At 42.4% G+C, this 19,180-nt stretch overlaps 1 protein-coding gene across 1 annotated transcript in view; it reads left to right on the plus strand.

Moving 5' to 3' along the window:
- The window catches only part of kcnh4a (potassium voltage-gated channel, subfamily H (eag-related), member 4a), a gene marked incomplete at both ends in the record, with an annotated part of 30,509 nt that overhangs the window by 8,859 nt on the left and 2,470 nt on the right, over positions 1-19,180 (plus strand). The window contains 13 exons of the mRNA XM_079520817.1: positions 1,541-1,774; positions 2,353-2,487; positions 3,470-3,603; positions 4,983-5,235; positions 6,789-6,946; positions 7,564-7,771; positions 9,433-9,627; positions 10,048-10,247; positions 14,934-15,183; positions 15,871-16,085; positions 17,855-18,222; positions 18,311-18,390; positions 18,819-18,895. Of these exons, the coding sequence (XP_079376943.1) occupies positions 1,541-1,774; positions 2,353-2,487; positions 3,470-3,603; positions 4,983-5,235; positions 6,789-6,946; positions 7,564-7,771; positions 9,433-9,627; positions 10,048-10,247; positions 14,934-15,183; positions 15,871-16,085; positions 17,855-18,222; positions 18,311-18,390; positions 18,819-18,895 (2,507 nt within the window). The remainder of the gene's footprint in view (positions 1-1,540; positions 1,775-2,352; positions 2,488-3,469; positions 3,604-4,982; positions 5,236-6,788; positions 6,947-7,563; positions 7,772-9,432; positions 9,628-10,047; positions 10,248-14,933; positions 15,184-15,870; positions 16,086-17,854; positions 18,223-18,310; positions 18,391-18,818; positions 18,896-19,180) is intronic.

Below are 19,180 nucleotides of genomic sequence, written 5' to 3' on the forward strand. Positions count from 1 at the left end.
CCTACTCTGGCAACGCCTGGCTATGAAATCTCTGTCGAACATACCGTACCATATTCAATGAGGAAATATTGGAATAAATAGAAAAAGAAAACTAAATGTACAGTAAGTTGCAGCCAGGGCAGGATTACGAATGTGTAGGCTTCGGGGCTATAGGACCAGGCTTCTGCCCCATTCAGGGTTTGGGGTATCCTCCCTTTTTCCTTGGAGTGACTGGAACATGTTTTTTGTAATAGATGCATACTGCTTTGGCTGCTGACACGAGCCAGACAGTAGGCCTATATCATTATGTTCAGTAGGTTGAAGATCCTTTGTCAGTATTTGCCACTGGCAAAAAATAAATTCTAAAGGGACTGAGGGAGCATAAGACCTTCGTTCTCCAGACAGCATTCCAGACAGTATTCAATCCATCTAGATTGTACCCATTCTGTGAGTGGGCTGAATTCACCGTGTGCATGATGCACTCCTCTATACACACCAGACCATCTCACAATACCCATCCTTTCCAATACCGCTGTAACTGTGAAGGTTCAAAGGTGTGTGACACAAGGATTCACTTTTTGTGGTGATTGGAAGGTTGCAAAGTGTGATCGAGCCTCATTGTCACCTTCGGCTTCGGGGGAGATGACTCGTCACAGTTATAGTTGGTCTATGTTGGATATGTCAGGCACTGACACACGTGACACAAACACAGTTACACAGGCATAAAGATGGGAACAACAACACAAAAATCAATATAATGAGCGTGATTGACTGGTGCTTGCAGGCTGTTGGGATTGCCCCCTGGAACCTCAGCTCCCTGGGCTTCTTCAGTTCAATCTGCCGAATTTATGCTTCATCTTTGTGAGCTTGTAGATTGGCTATTTTTAAGTACAAATCTGGCACGTGGCATGTTCCACGTGCTCATTCCTGCCCCCATATACTACTGACCCTGGTACTGTATGTTTCATCAACTTTCATGGAGTCACACTGGGTCCCGCCCCGACTCCCCACACACGTCCTTCATACTTCATACACACATCAGCATTCTTTATAAGCTCCTGACTCATTTCAGAAGCTCAAAGGTGATTAATATAGAATGCCGTGTGAATGAATGCAGAAAAATGACAGAGAACTCAAACCCATGGGAAATTACCAAAAACATTTCCTCTAACATGGTAGCTACACCTGGTATACTCAGAATGGAGAGGTCACTTCTTCTGAACTAATATAACATACAGTATCTGACACGTGCTATATGTAACCGTTATATGTCTATATATGATTTTGTCAATCTTTTGCAATATTGCCATGCTTGTGGCATGATGACTGATCAGGAGTCAGGAGGATAGACTATTGGCTTTTGTTCTTAAGTGTCAACATATCAGTAGGCCTATATGTCAACTGACCACTATGTCAGTACTCAGCTTACAGCTCAAGTAAAGTCAAGTAAAGTATAGCACCTCAAACTTGTACAGTTGTACACAGTACTTGAGTAAATGCATTACAGTAAGTTACTTTCCACCACTGAACCTCAGTCCTTTCATGTTCTTTTCCTTCGCAGACAGTAACTTTCTGCTGGGGAACGCCCACGGCCGCCATGGCTACCCCGTCGTGTATTGCTCGGACGGGTTCTGCGAGCTGACGGGCTTCGCGAGGACAGAAGTGATGCAGAAGAATTGCACGTGTCGCTTCCTGCACGGGGGCGAGACCTGCGAGAGGGTCACCGAGCAAGTGGACAAGGCTCTGGAGGGTCGACAGGAGTACCAAGGACATGTCCGCTTCTATAGGAAGAATGGTGAGGAGAGACAAACCTGTTCATGTACTGTAAACACACACGTGTTTGTATGACACGTGTGACGCGTGTTACTGTTATATGACTCGCGGTGTGCACCATAGATATAAGAAAGCTAGATGGCTCACCCGCGCTCTGGCCAATGGAGAATGACGTTGCTACGTGGCGGCCATCTTACCTCGGGGCAGCATAACATTGTGTCTATGGGGCATGTGCTTTTAAATAACCATAACATCAGAGACGTCCGCATACTTATATGCTTTTATAAGACGTTCACGTAAAAAAACAAAATTAAGCAGATAAGCGTCCTGAATCATATAGCCACATTGACAACGTTTGTAATAAAACCAACCTGTTAATAGTTATGACTGTTTTTGTTTGAGCTGTCATTGAACATACTAGATCTATGTACCGAGATCGCTCGATGCAGATATACAGGAATACATAGTCTTTAAGGTGGTTGTGTTCCATTTGATCAAACACACACACGCACGCACGCACATGCACGCACACACACACATTTATGGTGAATTACCTCAGTTTAACCAATTGCATGCAAATGCATTTTTCATTATTCTCAGGAAATCCGTTCTGGTGTCTCCTGGACATTGTACCAATTAAGAATGAGAAAAGCGAGGTGGTTCTGTTCCTGTTCTCGTTTAAAGATGTCAGTGATTCCTATGGGAAAGTCCACCACAACAGCAAGAAGAGAGATGGTGAGTTTATTGCGGCTGAATGCTTCCTAGCTAATTGCAGCCTGGAACACCTACGTACAAAGGAGTGCCATATACACAAAGAAATTAGGGGTGCACGATTAGGAAATTATGACCATTATCCGATCTCCGATTATTTGCAGGCTCATATCTGCCGATACAATTCTGACCGATTACGATATTATACAGAGGACCACAATGGAAACAAGCCTAGGCCTTATAGGGGCTTGGCCCAAATCCTGTTAAAAATATTCAATCAATCAATAAATAGCCTATACTCTTTTTCCACATGTCTGTTTTCACTACTGAATGAGTAGACTACAAAGCCATTGACGGTCACATTAATATTGCGTAGTCAATATCGGAGAGAATAATCGGGATTATTTTGAGACTGATCCGATACCGATATGGCATTTATATGGCCGATTCCGATATGCTACCGATTATATCGTGCATTTCTAAAAGAAATACAAAAGAAATCTTTAAAAAAAATCCATATAACATTTTAGGCAAGAAATGGGCCATGCCGTTGTTCAACATTGATTAATTTCGCATTTAAAACAGCTTTTAAGTTAGCTTTTAAAACAGTGTTTAAAGTTAAAGTTATACTGTGTAACGTTTTTCCAATGAAACAGAAGCTGTATTTGATCTAATCTTTTAAGTTTCACAATAACCACAATTATAATTGGTTGTCGTTGACTCGTTAGTGAAACTGTCAGGCAGTGAAATTACCAAACCCTTCTTTCAGGTAATGAAATTAGCAAAACCCTTCAATCCTCCCCTTTACAGCTATAGGCCCCGGTTGGGACCCCACAGCATCCCCAGCTTGCAGTAATATGTACTTGACTTTTAATGGACTTAGGTGACAATCGTTTTTGATATTCATATTTTATATTGCATCAATCTTGTATTTCCTCCCTCTAACTGTTGTTAAGCACTTGACCTATCATTTACAGCATGATCCTGTGTCCTTTATTTCAAACAGGCATGTCAGACGATTCCTGCCAAAACAGGAAAAGCAACCAATCCGGTTTTTCCCAAGCCCAAGCGAGGGGGAGGACGGTTGTGTACCAGCTGACCAACATGTTCTCCAAGAGGAGCAAAGGGAAGCTCACCAATGTGAGTCCAAAACCTTACTCTGTTTACTTATACTCACATTAAGACCTGATGCCGATTTTAGTTTATGTTGCTACTTGCTATCTATATCAGTGTTGCTCAAACCTTTTCACATCAATAACCCCCCAGAGTTATTGACACGTGTCTGCTTCTCAGTCTAACCAACTGTCTCAGATATTACATTTGTGCTTGGATTGTTTCCTCAGATTTCACATTTCTACCTATAGTGCTACTATAAATCCTTTAAGATGTCCCTTAGTCACCATTGCACATTCTTCTTTCTATCCACCATCTCGTACAAACTTCCTTCTTGTCCCACAAGCTTTAGAGATGTTATGCGTTCATGGATATGAAAAATAAGTAAATAACCATGAACCCCAGTCAGCCATCAACAGGGTAAGTGGAAAAATCTGTGAAGAGATTGGGTGGTCTGATGTATTGTTTGGTTGACAGGTTCAAGAAAGGTTCTTTGGTCAAATGTTTTGGTATGTCTTTATTTTACAGACCCCTACCAGGTAGTATATTCACTAGGAGTCCGTAGCCTGGCCCAGCCAGCGTGATTTCTGGTATACAGTAGAGGGCCGAGTGCCGCTGGGATCATGGTGGTGGTCTGTCTGTCTGTCTGTCTGTCTGTCTGTCTGTCTGTCTGTCTGTCTGTCTGTCTGTCTGTCTGTCTGTCTGTCTGTCTGTCTGTCTGTCTGTCTGTCTGTCTGTCGGTCTGTCTGTGTCTTCTTTGTTTGTTGCACAGCCAAGGGGGAGTGTGTGAAGTCTTTAAATGGGAGGTACGACGGGGGTCTGTGGTCTGAGGAAGTGAGAGGATTAAGGCGAAGTGGGGGTCCTCAGGCCTGTCAGACTGTGAGTCAGGGACAGGGGGTCATAAATGATTCACTACCGGTTAATCAAATTCACATGCTCACATGTGCTGCTGTGCACACGCAATGTACTGTATATCGTCACTGTTGGGAAGAAAATATTTTTATATTCCTCATTCATTTCATTAGTACAGATCTACAAGATTTCCACCTGACAGCAACGATACATACTGTGCTGTATGTCTTCATACAGAGAGGTTAAATGGATAGATTGGTAAAGAAATAATTGTCAGTCAGTCAGTCAGTCCTGTTCCTTGGCAGATGTAGGCGTACCACTAACTAAAGCGTTTCCATCCAGACAAATGCTAAAAATGTGGTTATTGACAGCAACCGCTGTCCACATAGTTAGTGATCAACTTGGAAGAATTGTCATCACTTTGACATTGAACATAAACGAGCAGAAGAATGCCCAAGCTTGCCCTTCATCTTTCAACGTGCAATCTAATGTGATGCTCTTGGATGGATTGTCTGTACGATTCATGGCTGCTCTCTCTCTCCTCCCTCTGTCAGAATGTGTTCCAGAAGCCCTCTCTGCCGGAGTACAAGGTGGCCGCTGTAAAGAAGTCCCGCTTCATCCTGCTCCACTACAGCATCTCCAAGGCCTTGTGGGACTGGCTGATCCTGCTGGCCACCTTCTACGTCGCAGTCACCGTGCCTTACGATGTTTGTTTTGTCAGTCATGATGAAGACGATGACCCCGAAAGAAGTGCCAGTCGCAACACTATAGGCAGTGACATCGCAGTGGAGATACTGTTTATACTAGGTATGATACAATTAACCGCTGTTGACTCAGAAGATACATATATAATATATAGGACAAAATGTGAATCACATTGACTCATGTTGATCTTGAGATCCACATGGGAACGTTGTGACTTCATGTGGCTCTCGGACTTGTGTTGCCAGCCTGTACGTGACATCAGTCATCTGTCTTATGATGACATATATCTATGAGGAGGTTTCAGCCTAATGCTATGGTGCTTTTGACCAGATTTTTCCATCCGGTGAAATATTTTCTTTTCTGGCCAAGTGCATTTTATACGTGTGGTAGGGGGCTCAGACTGCATCCACTAGGGACAGTAGGCTTTTGACTCCCCAAAACCACATTTGTATTGGTGATTAGTGAAAGTGTTCTTTTTTAAGCAGTCGACAGGCAGTGCAGCCTTTCATGCACGCAGAGGAAGTTGAGAGTAGCTTTAAGGAGAAGTCCTCCAAACGCTATGGACCAGAGCTAGGTGTAAATTTAAAAAAAATACTTTTAAGAAATAGTGAAAATCGCAGACCTACAAGCTCACAACGTTGCGTTCCCTCACAGATCGGCTATTTTCACTATAGTTTGGGTTCCAGGAAGACATCAAATTTCCAATTTGGGTTTCGAGCTAAAATGTTTGGTAACTACAGAGCTGTGGGGAGGTGCTTCCTTGGCCTAGTGGCAGCATGCGTTGCGTGTGCGTCAGTGTGTGACATTATCCCCAGACAGACAGACAAGACAAGACAGACAGACACATTTCTATATGGCTCGTCTCCACTTTTTCCACAGATCCACTCCAAATAATCTTCCTTAAGATGTTACAGCGTGCCTCCAACAGTGCTATGAAGAGAAACCAATAACAAACCTGATATGTAATTATTGTAATAATTATATATCAGTGCAACTGTGATGGTTGCTGTGGCGATAGATAACAATATACACCCCATATATATCCCACCTGTCCTCGACTCCTCGCCTACGCAGGGTGTCTCTGTTGCCCCAGGCTACGGATCATAATTAGAGCATTCTCACGTCGTCCCACTTTCAGTTTCCAGAGGAGTGTGATGTTAGCACAGCTGTCATCGGGCTCTGGTTCCTCCTTTGTCTGTCAATAACTTTGTCTGGTGACAATTATGCACAGTGAAACACCTGAGAAAATTAATTTATAGAAGTCTGAAGTACTACAAAATGTCATTTTTAGATTGTATAGTTCTACGTTAGTTTTGTTTAAAGATGTACTTCCACAAACTAAATGCCTTTTCGCCTACAGACATATTTTTAGGTAATCAAACACATTTATTTGTAAATAGATAATACATTTAGCATCGACTCTAATGGAGGGTAAGAAGGATTGCTAGTGCTACTTTTAGTAATGATATTATAATTCTGGCATCAATTCATGTCACCTCAATTCACATAAACTATTGATAGTCCTTGTTACAGTAAATATCTCTATCTACATGATACTCAGTATTAATTCATCCGTAGTAACTCTGAGACTGTACAAATGGACGAATGTACACTCTCTGCATTTCACCGTGTATATTTTCACCGTTCACATTCAGATATCATCGTGAATTTCCGGACCACCTATGTGAGCCAGTCGGGTCAGGTGGTGTACGATGCCCGTTCCATCTACCTGCATTACTGCAGCTCCTGGTTCTTTATAGATCTGATCGCTGCGCTGCCCTTTGACCTGCTGTATGCCTTCAACATTACAGTGGTGAGATGTTGCTCTCTCTCTCTCTCTCTCTCTCTCTCTCTCTCTCTCTCTCTCTCTCTGTGTGTGCGTGCGTGCGTGCGTGCGTGCGTGCGTGCGTGCGTGCGTGCGTGCGTGCGTGCGTGCGTGCGTGCGTGCGCGGGTGCGGGCCTGCATGGCTGTGTGCCTGTGTCTTTCTGGATGTGTTCCTCATATCTTCAATCCTGTGTCAGACAGAGGCAGGCTTCTATCTCTACCTATACTTTCTTTCTTTCTCTTCCAAAAACTCTAGGTCTCTTTCTTGACGTGTTCTGTCCACATGAAAAAATAACAAAACTCCTGGATTTTGATTAACCTTTTTTGGCACATCATTATGGGCAAAGAAATACGAAAAACTAAACAAATTTCTATGAGCTTGTTGTTCAGCTATTTTCTCAATAATGACTTTTTTGTTGTTTAGTGGTTCAGTGGTTAAGTGTTTAACTTCTTAGACAGCCCTTGTGTCATGAATATAGTAGCCAGTAGATCTTTCAAATGTAGAATCTTAGTTTTGATACTGTAGTGTTGATATAATTCAATGCTTTTTCTGTATTTCTCTCAGTGGCTTTTTTCATGTGACCTGTACAGTGCTCTCATTCCAGGCCTCTCTAATGCACCTGCTGAAGACGGTGCGTTTACTGCGGCTGCTGCGCCTGTTGCAGAAGCTGGACCGCTACTCGCAGTACAGCGCCGTGGTCCTGACCCTGCTGATGTCTGTGTTTGCCCTGCTGGCCCACTGGATGGCGTGCGTCTGGTACGTCATCGGACGCAAGCAGATAGAGAGCACTGACCCTGTCACGTGGGACATAGGTGAGAACATGTGCGTGCGTGCGTGTGTGAGTGCGTGCGTGCGTTTGTGTGACCACACTGACCACACCGTGTCTGATTCCGTGCTTCAAAACTCAACAATGGACAAATCAATTCTCAAGTTTGCGATAAAAGCCTGATTGCAAGTTGTGCACCCTAATTACAACCTTGCCCTCTGTTACCGGTCACATCATTGACTCATCCTGTTTCCTGCACAATAAAGAACAGGAATATGTTGCACAGATACTAGGGATGGAAATTATTGATTAATTCCTTAATTGATAACCTTATCGATTGATTAACCGGTTAGTTGATAAGCGGTGTTTTTAATTATTTATCTGAGAATCTTACTTTCCCTCAATGTCTAACATAAAAATCTACATTTTGTTTAAAGAAAGAATACAAAAGGCATATTATATTCCTTAATCAAATATTTATTTGACCATTTGAGATACAGGGCCAGGCAATGGCATCTTTGTATGAGAAATGAAATGAAGTGCACTGTCTTGTCTGTCACTTCACATGCAAAAGCAGAGATGTTTCTGTGGCTATACTAGGCCAAACCGTCCACACGCACGCGCAGACAGCATTACATTCACAGAAAACCACCCAATGATAGAACTACAGAATTTTCGATTAATTGTTAACTATTATGTTTAATTGAGGAATTTCTTAAAGGCGACTAATCGATTAACTACTAACATCCCCAACAGATACAGTATACAGTACGTATCACTACCCTGCCTTCAAGGAATTCTATACATTACACACATAAATACAGCAATCAAATCACGGTTTTGATTGCTAAAGATCTGCGCCGTGCCATGGACGGTACAGGGATTCATGTCTCACACAATATAGGTAGTGTGTGTGTGTGTGTGTGTGTGTGTGTGTGTGTGTGTGTGTGTGTGTGTGTGTGTGTGTGTGTGTGTGTGTGTGTGCACTCAGAGTTAAATTGACACCAAGGTTTGTTTGTACCGTGCACATGTTCCTGTGTGTTTGACAGCTTTCAATTCACACATCAGAAACAACAATATCACTTTTCCATGAGCAGCTAATTGGACTGGCCCAGCACTGCTAGCCAAGCATGAAGGCATCAGTAGCCTCTTTGGTTCCCCGCAGCTCCCAGCCTCCCCTGCTGCAACTCCCACCGCTAGCACGGCAGCCCAGGAAGTTCAGGTCACAGAGTAATGGGCAGTAATGCCCCCCCACTGCACTTTTATTTTATAATCACATTTATCTCCGCTAACACACAGAAAGACTTTGTGGAACGGCGGGTCATCAGTTAAGCCTGAAAAGACACACTGAAGGGAGCAATTAAGCTTTCTGCTTTACGATGCAGTGGTGGAAGCAGTAGGCCTACTCTGATGTTTTACATGAGTGAAAACGGCAATACCACAATATAAAACGTAAAAGGCCTTTATTCAAAATTGCACTTGAGTAAAGGTACAAAAGCACTGGCATCAAATTGGGTTTTAGACTAAAGTGCACGTATTTTTTGTGTTGAGAACTAGCACTCGTGCTAATACACTGTAAGTAACGCATCTACAAATTGTACAATTGTGCAATGCGATTGTGATGTCCATGTCAAATAAATAAAGTAATAAACATAACATAACATAACATAACATCTCTCTCTCTCTGTATCTCCCCTGGTCCACAAGGCTGGCTCCAGGAGCTGGGTAAGCGCCTGGAGACCCCGTACATCAACAGCACCGTGGGGGGTCCCTCCATGCCCAGTGCGTACATCGCCTCGCTCTATTTCACCCTCAGTAGCCTCACCAGTGTAGGCTTTGGCAACGTGTGTGCCAACACTGACGCAGAGAAGATCTTCTCCATCTGCATCATGCTCATGGGTGGTGAGTTCATCAGAAACTGTTGACGCTCCTTCCTGTGATTCATTTGCTGACTAAAAACAAACTGAGTGAGAATTAAAGCTGCAATTCATATTTCTTTTGTAAAACATTATTTTAACCAATCTTTATGGTAGGTTTTATATATATACACACACACACACACACACACACACACACACACACACACACACACACACACACACACACACACACACACACACACACACACACACACACACACACACACACACACACACACACACACACACACACACACACACAATATTGTTCTCTCTCTGCTCTTCTATTGATTAATGTACATTATATCCTGTGGTTGAGGAGGAGGAGTTTTTTCCAGGATTTGACTGTGTACTTAGCCAGAGAAAATATCAAATGATGTTTCTGCTCCCCTGCCCCACCTAGCCCTGATGCACGCGGTGGTCTTCGGTAATGTGACGGCTATCATTCAGCGCATGTACTCTAGACGCTCACTCTACCATACAAGAATGAAGGACCTCAAGGACTTCATCCGTGTACATCGTCTGCCTCAACTGCTAAAGCAGCGGATGCTGGAATATTTCCAGGCCACCTGGTCTGTGAACAATGGCATCAATGCCAATGAGGTTGGTGAACTGAAGAAGTGACTGTTTAACCCCAGCGACCCTATCATTCTGGGCATATCAAAAAAGGCGAAAATACACAGACACATTGGTGAAAATAGCAGACAGCAACAGGCTCACAATACATCGCAACACTGTCTATTGTGAGTTTGTAGATCAGGTATGGTTGCTATTTGACATACAACTAAGTATATATAATAGGGTTTATGGATATTTGGATAAGAATATTGGATTTGTAAGTCTTTTACGAGCCTGGCTGTCAGGCAAGTCCCACCTTCTCTCATGTGCAGTCTTCTGTAAAAGTTAACACACATTTAACTGTCTGCTTTAATTGTTTACACGTTGTCTTGTCCTTTTCAGTGTCAGTACAGTGTCAATTATTGGCGTTTGAGTTGTTGCTAGAATCCATAGTCAGAAACTTAATTGTTAAAATATAAGACATTGACTCATGAGTGTCTTAGGCTACTGTAACTAGGCTTATAGGAGTTTAAAATTAGCGACTTTGGCACCAAACGCAGTATCAGTCCTAGGAGCAGCACCCTGTCTAATTATATGTATGTGGAAAAAGAGCGAATACTCATTAACACTCTCACCGTCCCTAGCTTTAGAGAATTTATTCACTGTTGAAGCTAAGAGACAGTCAATGAGTGTCAGGGTGTGACAGTCAACACATGCTGCCTTTAGCATCCTGCATCTGTTTTTTCAGTGCAACCTTGCATGTCATGTCAGTGCAACTATTTCCCTCCCTCTCTCTTTTTCTCCCTCTCTCCCTCCCTCCCTCCCTCCCTCCCTGTCTTGCTTCTAGAAGTCTATCTCTTTTTTTCTGTCTCTGACTATTTCTGATCACACTTTTGTCTGATGTCACACGCAACAGAAACTGTTGCCTAACAATGCTGGTTTTAGATAGAAGATTTCTTCCTCCTCCAGATGTCTTGTAAAGATATTAGAATAACATGTTTTCACTTTCCCATAATATGCTTTCAAGGGTCTTGGGTGAAAAAGGAAATTATCATTTATCACGTGAAGTGTTATAATAGATCGGTACATGTTGGTGTTATTGTCTCCACCAGGCCGAAGGCATGGGGAGAGAGTATGTTTTGCACTCCGTCCGTGTGTCCGTCCGTGTGTCCGTCCGTCCTTCCGTCCGTCCGTTACCAGCTAATCTCCGGCACCGTTAACCCGGTCGATGCCAAACTTTGCACACACACTCCCTGGATGCCAATGATGAACCTCTGCCCCACATTTTCCAGAACGCCCTGTTATAGCGCCACCATGAGGCAGCTTTTCACATTTTGTACCTAAAACTGCACCGATCTGCGTGAAACGTTGCATGCACACTCCCTAGAGGCCAAGGACAAATCTTTGACCTGCATTTTCCGCATCTGCCTTTTATAGCGCCACCAGGAGGCCGACTTTTGTAAAACACATTTTTTTATATTACTCCTCCAGATTCTGTCCACAAATCGTTACACAGTATCTCTATGGTCATGTGCTCAAGTCGGATCTGTCCGATATTTCATATTCCATCCTAATTGGCTATAATTGGCTTTCACAGTTTGCAAGATTGCCCCGTTTTGAACAAAAGCCTCAAATCATGAACGCAGCATGCAATTTACGTGAAATCTTTCACACATTTTCTTACTAGGCTGAGGAACCCTTTTCACATTGGCCTGTTATAGCGCCACCAACAGGTTGATTTTTGCAAAACACATTTTTGGAACAAAATGCCTCAAATCATCCAATTGCCATTAAAGGCTTATGAAGAAATGGCACCCTTTTCACATTGGCCTATTATAGTGCCACCAGGCACTCTGCATTTCCTCAACAAAATGAAGAAAATTGTTGCAAAAAACTAACAAACAAAAAAACATGTTTATATTACTACTAAACATTTTGCCAAACATCTCACACAGTCCTATCCTCCTGGTGGAGACCTGTGCCCAGAAGGGCACTTTTTCTAGTTCTGAGCTCTTACTTACAAATCTATGCATGTTTTTTCTAATTACATATCACTTCCTTTTGAAATTTGTAAATTGAAATCCTCCAGACATTTGGACAGAAATTGCATGAATGAGAAATTGTAGAAACCACAACCACGTCAGGTCAAACATGGAAATGACAGCTATCCAATGAATTTGTTTCAAAGTAGTACATGCAGGTCTCATGCTTCTCATGGCTAGCCTGTTGAAGACAACACACAGTGTAGACAAGTACACGTGATATCCATCCAATGAGACATTGATTGTTATGATTGTTATAACACTGGTTCCCAAACACTGTGTCGGGACCCGTGGGTCGCGGACACATTGTTAGGGGTCCCCTTATTTTTTGTTTCTTAAATTAGATTTTTAACTATTATTATTTCAAAACATTTAAAAAAAACTTTTCATGAATTAAACAAAAAAAATCATTTTTTTCAGTAACTTCATGAAGAAATAAAAGAAAAATCTACAAAATTCCACAAATTAGAAGAAAAGAAGTGGTGAGAATAGCCGATCTACAAGCTCACAACGTGGCGTGAAGCGACGTGTTGTAAGCTTGTAGATCTGCTATTTTCACTGGTTTTGGTCCTGGGAGAATGTCTAATTTCTGTTTTGGGTCACAGGCAAAAAGGTTTGGAAACAATTAGGAGAATAGAAAGAGACCTCTCAGAATCTAAAGGGCTTTCTAGAGCAGTGGTTCCCAAACCTTTTCATGTAAAGGACCCCCCAAATTGACACTAATTAGCCTGCGGACCCCCATTGGAAAAGATATTCCAGGGACCCGCATAAGAGAAGATTTTTACAGCTCTAGCTGTGATTCTCAACCGGTTTAATTTCAAGGACCCCCAGTTTGACATGCATATAGTCAACGGACTCCCATTTAATGGAGGAATGGCATTTCTATCTCTGGGACCCCAATTTATATTGTAAAATCAATGTTAATTTAACTCTCAGGCCCTCATTTATCAATCGAGTGTAAAATCTGCCCCAAATTCGAGTGTAGGATTCGTAGTACACCCACGTCGGGTCGGCATTTACAAAGTGATCGCAGACAGCTGTTTCTTCCTTAATTTCGTTCCGACGTTAATAAATGTGACGGCTGAAATCTATCTGGCACGCCCTATGAAATCAAGCCTCGCCCTCGTTTTTGCGACATGAACAACTGCAATACGACCTGGAAACCATGGTTACAGGAAAAATAAAGTTCCCCTCGCTTGCATAAGTTGCCTTTCTGCCCCCTCTCATACACACAAACACACACACACACACACACACACAGACGCACACACGCACACGCAACTTGCAACTTGTTGTATCTTAAATAAATAAACCTGCATGAATTAAATAAAGCTGTAGCCTACCCTGTCTGTTTCTCCTCTCGCTTCGCTTCCCCCCTGTCCGCCTCACCCCCCCCCCCCCCGCACGCATGCACGCACATATCGCAATTTGCAAGCAACTGTCACTGTGTGTTGTTAGTTGTATATTCAATTATTAAAGTATTTTTAATTTAATATACAACAAGAAATATTAGTGAACGAAAACCTGAACCTGTGAACCATGAATTAAATAACAAATAGGCACACACACGCTGCTGTTTTGCATAGGTGCTCCTCCTGTCCTGTCTGTCTCTCTCTATCACTGTGGTCCGTCCGTGACACCGTGATCAACTGACCAGCACGTTCGACGATTTAAATTGCCTCGCAGTCGCTGCAGTGGTTGGGCTGTCAACTGTCAAATCAATTATATGAATATTGAAGCCAAAACCGTAGCCTCATGTGGCATGCACTGGACAGTGGTGGTGGTGGTGGTGGGCTGCAGGCTGGGTTAGCCTATACTATCTCCGATGCGTTCCCACTTGCGCTGGCACGACACATTTGGCATTCGAGCGACGCGTCGGGTTTATTAAACGAGGAGGAGATTGCACATACTGTAACTCCAGAAAGACATCGGCCTGCTGTAGATTAGGCTACAGTAGGCTACCCATGTTGGGACTCTCCGCAGCTGCAGCGCTGTACTATAATCTCCAACGTCCCGTCATGGAAATATTTCAGCACAGACAGCCCAAATCCTCGCATGTATGCGCTCATCATGCAAAACACTGTTTAAATGGCTTACGCATCTAACTTGCAACATTGTTTTTAAATGCGCGATTTTAATTGCTTGCTTGTAAAGTTGGAAAGCTCCTACTAATTTCATATGACAAAAAGACACATCGTTGATGTATTCCTTCACTTTTTTTTACTTTTTTACATTTAGCCCATATACATACCTAGTTTTATATAAACATTTTAGGAGTGAATACATATGTTTCGATGCCTGTGACAGCCTCTCAGCTGGTCAAACAATGCTGCTCCGCTGTTCTACGACAAAAAACAGGTGAGGACAAAGCGTACGACAGCTCCCGACCAGACGTGAGTTTTGTCTTGGCACAAGATCATTTTCAATCTTTGGCGCAAATGGTAAATGCCGAAAATTGCGGTAATTTCGGCGTACACCCATATTTTGGCGTACGCACGGTTGATAAATGAGGGCCACTTCAGAGTGTACAAATGGAACCAATCCAAAACCAATCCATTTAGCTGGGGACCCCCTGGAACTCCCTCAAGGACCCCCTGGGGGTCCCCGGACCCCACTTTGGGAACCACTGTTCTAGAGACATTCGACTTGTTCAGACTGATGAGGGCTTTCAACTCCTCTCTCTCTTTAGCTGCTGCATGACTTCCCAGACGAGCTACGAGCGGACATCGCCATGCACTTGAACAAGGACATTCTGCAGCTGCCTGTGTTTGAGCGCGCCAGCAGGGGGTGCCTGCGCTCTCTCTCCCTGCACGTCAAGACCTCTTTCTGTGCACCTGGGGAGTACCTCATCCGTCAGGGAGACGCCCTGCAGGCCAACTACTTTGTCTGCTCCGGATCCCTGGAAGTGCTGAAGGACGGCATGGTTCTTGCTATCCTGGGTTAGTGCAGGTGTTCTCACGTTTTTGGCTGGGAACCCCCGGAAATGCTTTGGCGTTTTTGGCTGGAAACCCCCAGAAATGCTTTGGACATGTCTCGTGACCCCTGTCCCGCCCCAATACAAATTGACCGCTACAATAACCTTCATAATAGAGAAAATACTTCATAAATAAATACTGAAACCAGATATAGGCCTAATCATTAAGGAAGGTTTGTAAATGGTAATGGCAAGGCACCAACTAGCACATCGGGAGCAATTAGGGGTTCAGTGTCTTGCTCAAGGACACTTCGACAGTAACTCTGGGGGAGCCCGGGTTCGTACTGGCAACCTTACAGTTACCATCCAGACACTCTACCCCTGAGCCACCGCCACCTGCATGTACTAGTCTATGTGTGGCCTACTATGTAAATTCTTAATTTCCATTTTCCAGCCATTCAGTTTTGGATCTACAAATCTACAATCTGCAAAGTACTGTAACTAGTAGTAACTAAAGTTTTCAAATAAATGTAAAGTAAAAGTACAATATTTGCCTCTGAGATGTAGTGTAGAAATACTCAAGTAAAGTACAAATACTTCTAAATTGTACTTAAGTACAGTACTAAAGTAAATGTACTTAGTTACTTTACACCACTGGTCTTCAATGCATTGTAACCCTTCTGTTTTTTGTTTTTTGACCTGATCTGTGCAGGTAAAGGTGATCTAATTGGGGCTGACCTACCAGGGAATGATCAAGTGATTAAGACCAATGCAGACGTGAAGGCTTTGACTTACTGTGACTTGCAGTACATCAGTGTCAGGGCTCTGCAGGAGGTCCTGGGGCTCTACCCAGAGTATGGCAGCCGCTTCAACTCAGACATCCACCACAACCTCACATACAACCTGCGAGAAGGCAGTGATGCTGAAGTAAGACATGTGCAATTGAATAGGTTGAATCAATTACATTTTATTGTAGTGCCGGCACGGGACGTGGCCGGGTCGAGGCCGGGTCCCTTTGAGGCTTTCAACGGAACCCTTTCAACGGAACAGTGCACTAAACTTTTGTGCACTGTTCCGTGGAAGTGCGTCAATGTTGTCAGTTACTGGGAAGTCTGAGGTTAAGAAATTCCACAGAAAAGTGAGTTAGAATCTCAAGAAGGGTAAGTCTACCATGCAGCTTGCCTGATTGAGTCATCATTATTAGGAAATGTGCAGATAATCATGTCATCATGTGTCTGCTCTATCAGTAGTGTATATCAGTTAACCTGAGTTTAATGGAAGGTTGGATAAAATAAGAATGGAATAAGGGTAAGCGTGGGATAGGAATAGATCAGTGGTTTTCAAAACATAAATAGGTAAATTGTCTCTGGACCACTCCAGAGCCAAAAGTATACATTTCAATTGAATAATGCCTGAGCTTGTTATAATTTGTTGCACGTAGTATCGTGCAATGAATGAAATCAAGTCCTTAACAGTCATGATTTAATTTAAATATTTCTATTAGCTATTTATTCAAATATCTTCTTACATTTTATGGACTTTTGAAATACTGTATTATTGAAATATATTTTAATACATTTAACAAAGGCATTCTATTTATATTTTAAAACATTTTCCCATGGACCACCTGCAGGCCTATTATTCCATGGACCACTAGTAGTCCGTGGACCATCGGTTGAGAAACAGTGGTTGTATAGACATGGGATGCAAGTGTTACGAAAGCACTAATCGAAGCCCATATCCCATCCCGACACAACAGTGGTCCCCCCCAGTCAGGGTGGTGGTCCCTTGTTCACAATCAATTGAAAACCCCTGCTGTAGCATATATATTACGTAGTGTGTTAAATATATACTACAGATGCTTCAAGTTATATGCTGCCACTTTGCGACCACACCACAGTTGTGTATATCTGCTAACTTTGATAATATATCTATAGGGACGAACAAGACTTTCAAGATCTCCCATGCTGTCTCAGGTATTTCTGCCTCACAGAGCTATTTATTTCTTATTTAATACAGTACATTTGACACATTCACCAATCTGCAGCAATGTTTGTACAGTACTGTAACTGTACATAATCTATGTCACAATTCAACAATGGGTATACCAAAGCAATGCGGTAAGGATTATAATGTTTCACATATATTATATATATATATATATATATATATATATATATATATATATATATATATATATATATATAAAAACCTTTTCTCCTAAATTCTTTTTCAATTAGCCCTTCACTAAGTCCCTCCCCAACCCATCCTTGTCCAATAGGCACGTTAGCAGCGAAGAAAGTTTTACCTGCATAGCAATGGTATATGCTTTTTTTCAAAAGCTTTGACGCAACATACTAATATATAGCGTAACGGTAGAAAACACCACTGTGTGAAAATAGTAACCGAAATGGCTGCAGTGGTGGCAGTATAAAGTGCACTGGTGGCAATAAGGTGTATATTTTAAAGTGCAGTACAATACTGACAAATAGCAGTATATAAGAAATGGCAATTAAAAATATGAAGGGAATCTGTCTGTAAACTAGTCCTGTTACAGTTTGTCACTTTTTTCAAGTTCAGGAGTCTTATTCGCTGTTTACAGCGATGTGATTCTCAAAGCACTTATTTGACAAACATAATTTCCTTCAATAATCCTTTGAACTGAGAAATCGTTTTTCTAACTCTCATCTCCCTAGGATCGGCTTGGAATGAATCACAAACTACCCTTCATTGTTGAGACGGACAAGGTGGAACACGGGCAAGACATGGGCCACTGGATTCCAAGGAGGGTACCCCTTCTGCACGCAATGGGTAGCCCTGTTCACCAACCCAGCCTGAGCACCACCCAGTTGGGAGAAGAGCTTCACCACATCCATGCCCTCCGACCTCGATCACCCGTTCAGGGATGTAGAGGCCGTAGCCCATCTCCCCAGCTACTTAACACTGACAATCTCTTGTCCTCTCCATTACCCACTCTTCGACATGACACAGACACGAGCCATAGACCATCCAAACTGCTCATCCCTTCTGTACATTGTGTCAGTCCTCTAGACTTGAGCCCCAGGTAATCAATTCCAATCAGTTTTAGCCAGATATTAATTGGTTTTCAGATTGCTCTATAATGATGTAACTCTTATTCCTGTCTCTTCCAGGGTTGTGGATGGAATTGAAGATAATGGGCATGCGTTTCATTTTAATGTAGAGCAGACTGAGTCAAAGACTAATGGAAAAGGTAATTCATTCACAGGCTTCATGGTGCATCAGTGGTAGGCTGCTATAGTTGTAACAATGAATGAACAGTGAAAAACTTGATCAAAAGGATATCTCAGGGGTAAGAGCTTGGCCATTACTTATTCATGTAAAGTTTGTTCAACATACAGAGGAGGAATGTCTGATTCCACGTTTTTGAGACCCAAAACATACAGCGCCTGTACTGTATATGTCTCAAATATCTAGGAACATTGTACTAATAATAATTACTACTTAGATTAATGCAACTCATCTCAGATTTGTACTACTTGATAAATCTTCCACACAAATCCAATTAATTGAAAACACTTTTGTTAACCCATTTGAAGTATTAGACACTAGGCTACTAGACTAAATATAAGCAACATTCATTTTTATTTAACATACTTTGTGTTCTACACCCTTTTATAGACCATTTCCAGATCAGTGCTAACCTGCTTCTGGAGACAGAAGAGGTGAGACAGAATATCGGCAAGCTTAACAATGAGGTACAGTATTTAGTGACCTTAGAGTCTAAAGTAGGCCTGCATAAAACGTGTAGTAATTACAGTTACAGCTGCAGATACAGATGCAAATTTGCAGATGGAAATGTTTGCTTAGAAAGGTAATGTCCTCACTTCAAATTGAATTGCTCTTTCAAATGTTTTATTTTATTGTTTGATAATAGTAGTCTTCCTCATTTTATTTATTTATATGTGAATGATACTATACATGCGTGTGAGCGCGGGTCCGCAACTGGTTCTGGCCCACATCAAGTGACCTTTTGACCAATG

Source organism: Electrona antarctica (genome assembly GCF_951216825.1).
Source record: "Electrona antarctica genome assembly, chromosome: 14".
Classification (NCBI taxonomy): Eukaryota; Metazoa; Chordata; class Actinopteri; order Myctophiformes; family Myctophidae; genus Electrona; species Electrona antarctica.